Raw genomic sequence first — 12,894 nt, forward strand, 5'->3', positions numbered from 1 at the left:
AAAGTAGTCAGGGCAATGTCCGCAAGTGGATTGGTATGTAAAGGACAAGGGAGTGACAGTAGGAGAACAAATGAAGAAGTAAGAGTACCGACATGTTACAGTTTTTTAGAATATGGATCAATCATCCAGACCAGCAGTGGTCCTAATGCAGGGGTGGTTGAAAATTATCGTTTCGGTCAGGTATGCAGAGGACCTGCTATTTGTCATTCATAAATATATTTCTTTCTCTACTTAACCAGTTTCCTTTAAAACAATTGATACTGCACAAGAGTAAACAGATCTGTAGAACAAAACAGTCAGGAAACACTCTCATAAACAGCCTCCCTATTAGATATATTTAGAGAATACTTTTTTTATTTTTTATTTTTTTATTTTATTTATTTATTTTTTTGCAGTACACGGGCCTCTCACTGTTGTGGCCTCTCCCGCTGCGGAGCGCAGGCTCCGGACGTGCAGACTCAGCGGCCATGGCTCACGAGCCCGGCCGCTCCGCGGCATGTGGGATCTTCCCGGACGGGGGCATGAGTGACTCTCAACCACTGCGCCACCAGGGAAGCCCTCATCTTTTTATTTTTTATTTTAATACTTCGTAATATCATCACATGTACCTGGGAAATGGCACTGCTTTCTGAGTAGAAGACTATAATTGCTGGAAATCCTTTATACAACTTAAAAACACTCACCTTTACACCAGTTATTGTAGAATCAATTTAATCATTTGAAACATTCGACATAAATTTCTACATTCAATTTTCAGAAATTATGTTCAAGTCGAATTAAGGCAATAAGACTTCAGAACTACACAATATTTTTTGGAGTAAAGTTCTGTCTTAGCATATAATTAAAACTAATGCCTAACTGAAAACAGATGGGAAATATTAATTTATTGAAGCAAAAAACTTAGTAACATCTTACCATGAATACCAAAATTTGACAAGCTTTAGGGTTTTCACAGAAATAAATTGGTGTACTTTATTTTACAGCATTTTAGTGGGAGTAGAACTTTTGTAGAACTTTTTTCCCATTTCAATTTTCCATGTTTACACATGCACTATAAGACTTTAAAAAATGAGGAAAATCTCTTAAAATTTAATAACATCCAACATCCAGCAATTAATACCTTATTTTATAAAGTATCAAGGTGCTTTCCATTTTCAAAAATGTGTTTTTGGAATGTGTAAAACATGCTCGTGGCAAAAACTCAAAAAGGTACAGAAGAGTACATAATTAGAAGACCCCTCCTCACAACAAAACAAATATAGTTAACACTAAACTGTACATTTAAAAATGGGAAAACTCATTGAGCTGTACAGTTGTGATCGATCTGTGCACTTTTCTATATGTGCTATTCTTCAATAAAATAATTTAAGACAAAAAAAGACCCTCCCACCTTTGGCCCTCAAACATCTAGCCACCCTCTCAGAATGCAACCACTATGACCAGTTTGCTGCATAGCCTCCTAGGGATATATTCTATACATTTATAAGCATATGTACATGAATTGTTTAAATATAAATGGAGGTATACTACATATCTTGCTAATCCTTCTATATCAATACATAAATATCTGCCTTGCACTTTTAAAGGTGGCATTATATTCCATCTGAATGCTTTTAAAGTGCTGAAAAGTCTTCAATGGCTCTTTTCCTATCCTTTTTTGGTTATTGTTCCATCAGTCAGTCCAGAAACATCTGTGGGCCAGATAATTTTGTACAGTAGAGGGAGCAAGAGAGATGTGTCCCCTTTCCTCAAGAAGCTTCTAATTGGGCAGAAAAGGCAAATAATATTTTCTGTATTATATTCTATTTTCAAATGTTTTTGTTTTATAAAGAGGACTAAAACAAATAGCAAGACTTTATTTTTAACTTAAATTAAAAAAAATTTCCCCTTGACTCCCTATAATGGTAACCTATGCCTTCCCTTCAAGGGAAAGAAAAGAAAGTAGAAAAAAATATTGAGGAGTACATAAAAGAAAGATAATAAAATAGTTGAAACAGTCAGTACTGTTCAGACATGCTGCAATGGGATTAAGGCTGACGAAAATAAAAGGAGTAAACCTTCCCACCTACGTTGATATTGTGGAAAACGAAATTTAGTCTAGCAACTTGAAGCAGAAAATGATTTATTACAGGGCATTAGATGGCTTAGAGAATCACTGTGATGGCTGACGAAACAGACTAGGTTAAACTTTCAGAAATGACCCTCAAAGTCCCATCACATCCAGACCACTGGGGAAGCAACTGCCACTTCCCAAGTTAGGAATCACTAAATTGGGAAGCTGCTGCTACTCCTAACTCCAAAGCCATTGTGTACCTGCTAGCAACCATATCAGCGAAATGGATTTCACTTCCTGTCCCCCAATACCCATAAAGCTCTAGTGATGAGACACTCTCAGTTGCTAATACTGCTACAGAAAAACTACATAGCTCTGTGATCATGTTTACCAACAAACAGAATTAATGGTACATACAGACTCTCCCACATCTCTACCTTCCAGTTATCCATTGTCCATAATTGGCAGAACCTAAATCCAGAATCTTAGCTGCAGGGGGGTCTAGGAAATTAAATTTTACCTTTTGAGCTTCTGCAGTATAAAAAGGCACATTGAAAGGAAGTTGAAATGATTGAATGCCAATCTGTCTTTTATATCCTCCTCCCCTTCCTCCAATCTGTAGCTCCCTTCCAACCCCAACGTCTTTTTCTCCTTTGTGTTGCTATTTTAAAGCAGGTAAGTGAAAATAACTATACATGATGGGGAGGATTAAAGTCTACAGTCACACTACACTCCCCTCATTTCCTTTTTAGGGGGATAAATTATTGCTCCCAAGGTACTCCTTTGCTGTTCTGTGTCTCAGGAATGAAGGAAAAAGAAAATTATAAGATCTAGAGATCTGCTGTATAACATTGTGCCTATAGTTAACAATACTGTATTGTACACTTAAAATTTTCTTAGAAGGGTAGGTTTCATAGGAAATGTTCTTACCACAGTAAAAATAAAAGACAATTGTAAAAAGCTAGAGAAGCTAATTTGATAGAAGACAGAGAGAGTAGTCTATTAGGCCTTGGATTGAAAGGGTTTGGGGAGGAGGTTAAAACAGGAAATCTCAAATACTGAACCAAACTGTAGGACTAAGCACACATTCCAGCTTCTCCCTCCTAATTCAGATCTATAAACTCACTTAAAATACTTTTAACCACTCATGTCCCTGCATCCATTTATTTCTTTATCTTGTTCAAAATATGTAAATAACTGCAAACATTTGAGGAAAACTAACATCACGAAAGACAGAAGCTACACTAACCAAACAGAAGAACCAACATTTAAGGAAACAAAACTAATGAAACAAAAAAGACTATAGAATGTGAGATTAATATCTTCAGGAGACCTTCATTTCTAGCATAGCCAAGAAAGCTCCAGTTGTACCAACCCTCCTTCAGATAACAGTATAATGCCAGAATAAAACACAAAAACAACTTTCTGTAGAAGGTACTGGAAAATGACCAAAATCAGACATACACTGGAGGTGACTCAACAGTTGGAAGAAGGGAAAGCAATGGTAGCCTATGGGTAAGCTTGATCTGTGCTATGTAGGGGTGGCTAAAACTCTGTTAGAAGACTTGAAACTGTCTGGCTAAGAACCAGGCTCAAAGTTCAGTGCAGCCACAGTCACAGGAAAATGAGGAGTGAAGTCCCAAAAGGGGAGAGAATCAGAGAGGGTGATCTCTAAGAGCTGTTAATAAATTCTGCACAAGTCTCCATTTGAGCCTTACACCTGTATATGCGGGAGAGACATAAAGCAGTTCAGCCAAGGATAAAACCAATATTGAGAATTGAGCTGCCACTCAAGAGACAGAATTTTAATATTAAGGCCAGCCAGAATAACTGCCTGCTTAAAACAACAACAGCAACCCACACTACTCCTGAGTATAACAGATCTATAACTCCCAAACATAATAGCCACAATTTACAGATACAATCCAAAATTACTTGACAACAACAAAAAAAAAAAACAGGAAAATGCGACCCATTCTCCAGAGAAAAGATAATCAATAGAGATTGATCCCAAACTGATCCAGATGTTGGAATTAACCAAGAAGGATTTTAAAACAATTATTACAATTTTACTCAATGATGTAAAGGAAAATATGTTTACAATGAATGAAAAGATATGAAATCTCAGTGGAGGAAGAGAAATTATAAAACAAAAACAACCAAATAGAAATTCTAGAAGTGAAAAATGCAGTATTTTTAGGAAAAAAATTCACTGGATGGGCATAAAGATGGCCAACAGGTACATGAAAAGATGTTCAGCATCCCACTAATCACCAGAGAAATGCAAGTCAAAACCACAATGAGATATCACCTCACATTCGTCAGAATGGCTGTCATTAAAAAGCTCACAAATAACAAATGTTGGCAAGGATATGGAGTAAAGGGAACCCTAGTACACTGTCAGTGGGAATGTAAATTTTTGTAGCCACTGTGGAAAACACTACAAAGTTTTGTCAAAAAAAACTAAAAATAGAACTACCATATGATCCAGCAATTCTACTCCTGGGTATATATCCAAAGAAAATGAAAACACTAATTTGAAAAGATACATGTACGCCAGTGTTCATAGCAGCATTATTTATAATAGTTAAGACATGGAAGAAACCCAAGTGTCCATCAACAGATGAATGAATAAAGATGATGTGGTATATGTATAATGGAATAGTACTCAGCCATAAAAAAGAATTAAATTTTGCCATTTGCAACAATATGAATGGACCTGGAGGGTATTATGCTTAGTGAAATAAGTCAGACAGAGAAAGACAAATACTGTATGTTATCATTATATGTGGAATCTAAAAATAAACAAATGAAAGACTATCACAAAACAGAAACTGACTCACGGATATAGAGAACAAACTAGTGGTTATCAGTGGGGAGAGGGCACAGGGGAGGGGCAAGAGAGGCGGAGAGAGGGGATTAAGAGGTACAAACTACTATGTGTAAAATAAATAAGCCTCAAGGATGTATTGGACAACACGGGGAATATAGCCAGTATTTTATAATCACTTGAAATGGAATATAATCTATAAATATATCGAATCATTATGTTGTATACCTGAAACTAATATAATACTGTAAATCAACTATACTTCAGTAAACACAGACTTATTTGGATAGAAATGGGCAAATGTTCAATAATTGCTTTATCATTGTAATTTATACTCTGAGTACTTCAAAAAGTATTACAACTTCCTGGCCAATAGGAAGTTGAAATTGATTTTAGCCCTCCAAAGTTCAGGGCTCTATACCCACTGCCTGGCACAGGGCCTTCTACATAGGTATTCAGTATATATTTGTTAAATAAATGGAGACCATTTGCATCAAAACAAGCAGAAATTGAACTACAGTCCCTGATAAAGTGGTTGAAGAGGACAGATTATAGTGTTTATTCATTTGAGGTCCTTGGAGCATCTGCATTAGGGCTACTTGAAATGCTTGCTGAAATGCAGATTACTGGGCCATGCTCCAGATATACTGAATCAAAAATCCCTGGGCGTATGTCTCAGGAGTCTGCATTTTAATGGGTACCTCTGGTGACTTTTAAGCATGATCAAGTTAAAAGAAATAATGCACAGAGGGCAGGGAAAAGAAGACCAGGTAAAGCCCAGAGGAAGTATGTCTTTAGGGGGCAGTGCTTTTCAGCATTTTAACATCATTTACAATTAGAGAATATTTGCAAAGCACCTTGGAGTACAAAGGAGGAGAGACTGATAGAAGCTGGAAGTAACCAGCGCCAGGGACTTTGGCAGGTTCAGGCCCCACCTGGCTGCCACAAGGATGAGGTATCAACATTTTGACACATCAGTAATCTATCTGTGACACTAAAGAAGCTCCATCAAGGGCGAGAAGGAAAGGAGAACTTAAAGGAGAAATTTATCAAACAAGGCTGAGAACAGTGCATTGCCCCCAAAGTTCCAGATGCTGTGGAGAATTCAAGGACTAGGGATGACCTTTGGGTTTCAGTAATTGGAAGGTTAAGGGAATCATTGGCGTTTTATTGCAGAGGTGAAGGGAAGGAAAAGGCATTTGTAAAGAAATAAAGGGAATGAGCTACAAGGAAGTAAAGGACACAAGTATAGATGACTATTGGAAGATTTTAAGTGCTAAAAGAAAGGAGACAGTAGCTGGAAAAGTATCAGGAAAGGGTTTGGGGGAGGGGGAGGCAAGGTATAACAGAAGCCTTTCTTTGGTACTTTAAGAAAGAAGGTCGTTTGCGTTGGCATGGATTTCATAAATTACTTTAAAAAATTGTAATTATTTAGTTGTCTAATAAAGGACCTCAAAAGTCCCCTTGAATTATAACAAGAAATAATAGTTACAAATCAGGCCATTAGTCAGAGAGAATGCTGCCATTGGGGTGGATACTTCTTCAAGAGCTGGTGCTTTCAGAGCTGATGTCTTTTGGCTTGTCCTAATTCAGGTTCAAGTTCTTTAATCTATTGTCTTCATCATCAGTCATAGAAATCCCCTTCAGCACACTAGTGCCAGGTTAATCACAAGCTGTATTTTATAGCTTTTCAATCTTCTAAGACTATTTTATGCAGACTGACAGGAACAATTGGAAATTACTTTAAATAAAGTGATTTTAGGAATGTATTTGTGGTAGACAGAATAATGCCCCCCTAAAGATGCCCATGTCCCAATCCCCCAAAACTGTGAATATGTCATTTTGCATTGCAGGGGGAAATTAAGGTTATAGTTGGAATTAACTCTGTTAATCAGCTAACCTTAAAATAGGAGAATAACCTGGATTATCCAGGCAGGCTCGATTTAATCACAAGAATCTTTTAAATATGGAAGCCTCAGGGAGAGATTTGAAGATGCTATGCTGCAGGTTTTGAAAATGGGGAAAGGAGCCATAAGCCAGGGAACATGAGCAGTCTCTAGAAACTAGAAAAAGGCAACTGATTTTCCCCTGCAGCCTCCAGAAGCAATACAGCCCTGCCAACACAATGATTCTAGCCAATTCTGGGCTTCTAACTTCCAGAACTGTAAGAAAATTAATTTGTGTTGTTTTAAGTCACTAAATTTGTAGTGATTTGTTACAGAAGCAATAGTAAACTAATATAATATCTAAGTTTTAAAATCTTAATTTTAAAACATAAAGTCTCACTTCTCTGTCAGACCAGAAGTTCCTCCAGACCACTAATCAACCTTTATGCTTGATGCACAATACACAAAATAAACATTTGTTGAACTTGAACCTGTATATCATATTGTCCAGCCACCATTTCTTGGGAGAGTTGCTTACTGTTCTTAAATAAAGTTTCCACTCACCTGGGAGCATGCTACATAGAGAAGCATTTCCGTTGCAGTCAGTACCTGTAGTTCCGAACTTCTTCCTTAGTGACTTTTGATTGACTCTTATTTATTAAATACGAGCATTGAGAACCATAGCTATGTTATGAATACCATAAAAGATACATTATTTTTTAAAAAACAGGGGTTTTTTTTGTCTCAATGTTATGGAGTTGTGAGGGTTCTTTATATATTCTAGACATCAGGCTTTTATTTTATATGTCTTGTAACTACTTTTTCCCCCAATCTCGGACTTGCCTTTTCATTTTCTTAACATCAGCTTACTGAGCCACACAGCCAGGATCCTTTGTTAGGTCTTCAGTTTTCACCAGACTATGACCTTTGCATGGAAATTTTATTTCTGACTTAGTTTTCTACCTCTGCCTTTCATCTTTAACTAACTCCAACTCCTATGACATTTTGCATATCTCCATAAGCATCTTTTGTTTTTAGAAGATGAGGAATAAATAGAATACAAGTTCTGTGTCTTCTTGTACCTCAGTTTCAACTGCTCTGGAGTAAGACCACCTATCTAAGAAACCTATCTAAGAAACACCACCCTCAATTGAGGTTTGTTTTATGCCATAGAAGCTTATATATATATTCATACCATCCCAAACATAGTCTCAAAACTTGGTGAAAATCTATAAAACATTTTCTCATGATGCAGAAACAGACCTACTTATTTTTATAGATTTGTATTCATTTCCTTCCCAGTCATTAGATGAAACTACCAAAATTGACAGAATAAGAGCAGTTTTAAATGTGTTATACACTGCTCTTTGGGATGTAATATGTATTAGTTATCTATTGCAGCTTAAAACAAACATTGATTATGTCATAACTTCTGTTGGTTAGGAATCTAGGAGCAGCTTAGTGGTTCCAACTCGGGCCCTGTTAGGCTGCAATCAAGTTGTGAGTCAAGGCTGTCGTCATCTTAAGGCTTGACTGACGGAGAATATACTTCCAAGTTCCTTCACATGGCTGTTGGCTGGTCTCAAAAACCTGCCCCTAAGCTCACTCATGTGGGCCTCCCCACAGGGCCGCCTCATAGTGTGGCAGCTGCTTCCTGCAGAGTGAGCCATCATGCTAAGAGAGCACACAAGCAGAAGCCACAGTCTTTTTAAAAACCTAATTTTGGAATTGACATCCCATCACTTATATTCTATTAGAAGCAAGTCTGTAAGTCCAGCCATGCTTAAGGGGAGGAAGGGTTTACATGAGGGCATGAATACCAGGGAGTGGTGATCATTGGGGCCATCTTAGAAGCTGGGTACCACACATATAAATTAGTGAGTTCATTGGTTTATCAGAGACTAGATAATCAAGTTTATAATATACCTAACTTAAATTAAGTTCAGTAATATTAGAACATTTTGTAAAAAAAAAAAAACTACAAATAAATCTCCCATGTTAGAAGATGTGAAATAAAAATGGAAGCCTTTTAAATTTAAGACAGGAAATTTAGAAGGTACGGTAGAATAATCAACACAATTTATTCTTTTATACGATACTCCCCTCAGATTGTCAGATTGTCCACTTCTGACTTTCTATTACAATTCTTCCCTTCATGTTTTAAATTCTACTTATTCCTCATCTTCTAAAAATAAAAGATGCTTATGGAGATATGTAAAATGTCATAGGAGTTGGAGTTAGTTAAAGATGAAAGGCAGAGGTAGAAAACTAAGTCAGAAATAAAATTTCCATGCAAAGGTCATAGTCTGGTGAAAACTGAAGACCTAACAAAGGATCCTGGCTGTGTGGCTCAGTAAGCTGATGTTAAGAAAATGAAAAGGCAAGTCCAAGATTGGGGGAAAAGTATTTACAAGACATATATAATAAAAGCCTGATGTCTAGAATATATAAAGAACTCTTACAACTCCATAACATTCAGACAAAAAAAAACCTGTTTTTTAAAAAATAATGTTGTATCTTTTATGGTATTCATAACATAGCTATAGTTCTCAATGCTCATATTTAATAAATAAGAGTTAAAAAATAAACAAGCCAGCATTCTTTATTAGCTCTCATTAGAATGTATGTAGACTGCCCAAAGTGGCCTCTACCTAGTAGCAATATTTTTCAGTCCTTTTTTGCCATTTCCTTTAGTGCTGGCTTAAGCTACCTGAGATGTGTTACTTTGTGTTTATCAATTTCATACAATGAGATAAATAAAGGTATATTTTTACTATTATACATAAGTGAATTATGGTAGGTAACAAACAGAACAGGTTTTGTATTCATGAATAGTGGGTCTTTATGAGATAATTCTATTCTCCTAAACTCTTCTTTTGTCTCTTTAACAAGCATATTAGCCCAAAATCATTCTTTGTAGTATTAAGCTGCCTACTTATTATTTAAATTCCAACACTTACTCTTACATGATTATATGTATTTTCAACAGTGATTCTTTTATGGCACACCAAGAAAGTATGCGACAGATGATGAGAAATTTTTCTGAACCTTTTGGAAGAGACCTGTTCAGCATCTCTGATGGCAGAGGAAGAGCTCGTAACCATACGGGACATGAGGATGGAGAAAATTCCTTGACTGTAAGTTCTTTATTTTAAAGTTAGTAAAGAAAAGTATTACAGAAGAATATATCTCTGACAACAGGATATGACTAATATTTATGTTATAGAAATAACTTATGTAAAAGGAGGGACCGGTTGGAAAGCTGAGTTCTTTAACAATGAATTGTTAATTGTATAGAATTCCACTGTGCTACTTAAACTTTTAGCACCATAAAGTTATATATTACAAGCCAAACTTAAAACATTGTTTTCCATATGTATATAGTTTTTTCCTCACCTCATCATTTACTCCCATGTCTTACATTAGAACAGGCAAGGAAATATCATTGCATATAACACTTTTTTTTCCCACTTTAAAATAAAAAATGATAGTATAATGCTTTATCTCTATTGGACCAGGAAAAACCAGTCTTCTGCATGGCTACCTTGGACCTTCAAAACTGAGATTAACTTTTAATTGTATTCAAAAGCCTTGCAAAACTACAATATATATTCAGAAGTCTTGTCTGAGAGCAAAACTAAAAGGTTACAAACATACTCAACTCAAAAAAAAAAAAACCAGGATATTTATATACCTTAAGTATCTTATTTTCTGCTTATTTCTATTGCTTCTTCAGCCTCAGGAATGGCAGTTCTAGAACAACAAATCCACAGGAGTTTCTTTCTAAAAGATAAATCTCTGCAATAGAAATGTAGATATTTGGAACTCAGTAAACATTTTGAATTGGTCAGTTGGGAAACTTCCCGAATCTTCCAGGAAAACATTTTCGTATTTTCTATTTGCAGTGGTCTTAAATAGAGCAAAATGCTTCAAATACTCCTAAGACGTTTGATGGATAACATTGCATTTGCCATTTAAATGAAAGTAATCTTCACCTTCTTTTTCACATACATATTATTCCAATATATATATTAATTACATTCCAGTTATTTTTTAAATTAGTTAATGTGGTATCATTATATATATTTTTTACTGTTAGGGCTATAAATTTCCATAAAAGTTGAAAATTAAGGTCAAAGGAAAAAATTGTCGAAGAGAGCAGAAAAATCAAATATGACATTCTGAAATTTTATCTTTCACATGAGCATTGAAGCATTTTATATATCTGCTATAACCACAGCAAAGAAAGAGTAGGGCTGTACATAGTGCTTTGTATTTACGTGCATAAATGAGCTACTCGTAGCCTTTGTAGAAAAAGAAGTGACAATTTTATTCCCTTGTAAGCATAGAAAGGAGATCTGTTTATAATTCAGCTATAAAGTTCTTATTAAGGATGCCTAAGCTGTAACTCTGCTGGTCATCCATTGGAAGTAGAAGTAAATGGGTACTTGTGCTTTCCTGGGTACTTGTGCTTAAAACATCTGAATGTTTAATGAGCTGGAATAAGAAATATATGTAACCAAATAGATAAATTTCTGTGAAACTGTAGCTTATACGATTCATAATTTAGAACTATTTGTATTTTAGCTTGCCTCATATTTACCTTGCCAATGTGGCTTGAAATCAAGTTTTGGGGAACCAAAAACACCCACACAGCTGAAGTAATATGGTTGCATAAATGTGATGATTGAATAAGGAAAGTCAAGCAGGAAAACAACTCTGAATATAAAGGAAGGCCAAGAACAACATTTGAATGAAAAACTAAAATCGTTGCTACCTTGTCTGGTTTATAGTGACATAAATTAACTTTTGTGTAAGATTGTTAATCATAGATGTAGGCTAAAGTCTGTAGCATTATCCAATAGAACATTCTGGATGATGCAAATGTTCTAAATCTGCCCTGTTCAGTGTGGTTAGCCACATATGGCTATCGAGCACTTGAAATGTGCCTAGTGCTACTGAATTTTTAATTAAATTCTAATTATTTTAAAACTAATTTTAAATAGCCACACGTGGCTATTGGCTACCTTAATGGAGAGCATGATGATATTCAAATACACTGGAAAGCTTTTAGCTTTTTTTTTAAACCAATGCTGAGTAAAGTACACTAATCACCTATATGTGAACCTATCGTCTTATGTTTTAATTTAATAAAAATCTCTTTTGGGCTTCCCTGGTGGCGTAGTGGTTGAGAGTCCGCCTGCCGATGCAGGGGACACGGGTTCGTGCCCCGGTCCGGGAAGATCCCACGTGCCGCGGAGCGGCTGGGCCCGTGAGCCATGGCCGCTGAGCCTGCACGTCCGGAGCCTGTGCTCCGCAACGGGAGAGGCCACAACAGTGAGAGGCCCGCGTACCGCCAAAAAAAAAAAAAAAAAAAAAAAAAAAATCTCTTTAAACATTTTCCCAAGAAAAACTGCAGTACTCATCTACCTATTAAATAAAAAGCAAATGGTAATTTTTACTATATCAGATTTAGACAAAACCATTTCATAAAACTTTGAGTTTTATAACTTTTTATATAGTCAATACTGCTAGGTAGTATTTAGTTGCCTCTCCCATCTAAAATCAAGTAGTATACATTCTTCTTCAGTTACATTGTATTGTATCAACTGTCTTAGAAAGCTAACACCAGTGGGGTTTTTTCTTGTTCAAAATATGAAAACTCTTTGCCAACCAAGAGTACTGAGCACTGTCCTAGGGCAGTTGAAGGGCAGTAGTAATTTTTAAATATAGGAATTTCATCCAGTTTTACAAGGAACATTCAGCTTCTCTTTTAGCCAAAACACTTTTTCTTTCCCGGTACATTATAATTTGTACTGGTGAGATATGGCTCACCTTTTTTTCCCTAGGGTGTGATACATTTGACATATTTATAGCTCAGTATGAAAGAGTTATGTAATAGCAAAACTAAATAAATTAATTAAAAGAAAACAAAAACAAACAAACAACAGTAGCAACAGAAGGCCTGTATCCTAACTTGACTTTTCTAAGTCAGTGTCTCATAACTAGATGTGAAAGTAGAAACAGAAGTTAGAAATTGACTGCAGAAGATGAAAAAGATGGCTACCTAGTTTGAAAAGAGCACAGTGAAGAAAACAGTAGACTTTCTGAGCATGCTGGCTGTT

General features: G+C 35.9%; 1 protein-coding gene across 3 annotated transcripts in view; it reads left to right on the plus strand.

The window, feature by feature from the left end:
- Positions 1-12,894, plus strand: part of MLF1 (myeloid leukemia factor 1) — a 56,319-nt gene that overhangs the window by 29,610 nt on the left and 13,815 nt on the right. For all 3 annotated transcript variants that reach the window (XR_007477364.1, XR_007477365.1, XM_049709750.1), the window contains exon 3: positions 9,759-9,906. Coding sequence is in view for 1 of the 3 variants with exons in the window: in XM_049709750.1 (XP_049565707.1) it covers positions 9,759-9,906 (148 nt within the window). In the remaining 2 variants the exon portion in view is untranslated. The remainder of the gene's footprint in view (positions 1-9,758; positions 9,907-12,894) is intronic.

The sequence above is a fragment of the Orcinus orca genome, chromosome 5 (genome assembly GCF_937001465.1).
Source record: "Orcinus orca chromosome 5, mOrcOrc1.1, whole genome shotgun sequence".
In the NCBI taxonomy this organism is placed as follows: domain Eukaryota; kingdom Metazoa; phylum Chordata; class Mammalia; order Artiodactyla; family Delphinidae; genus Orcinus; species Orcinus orca.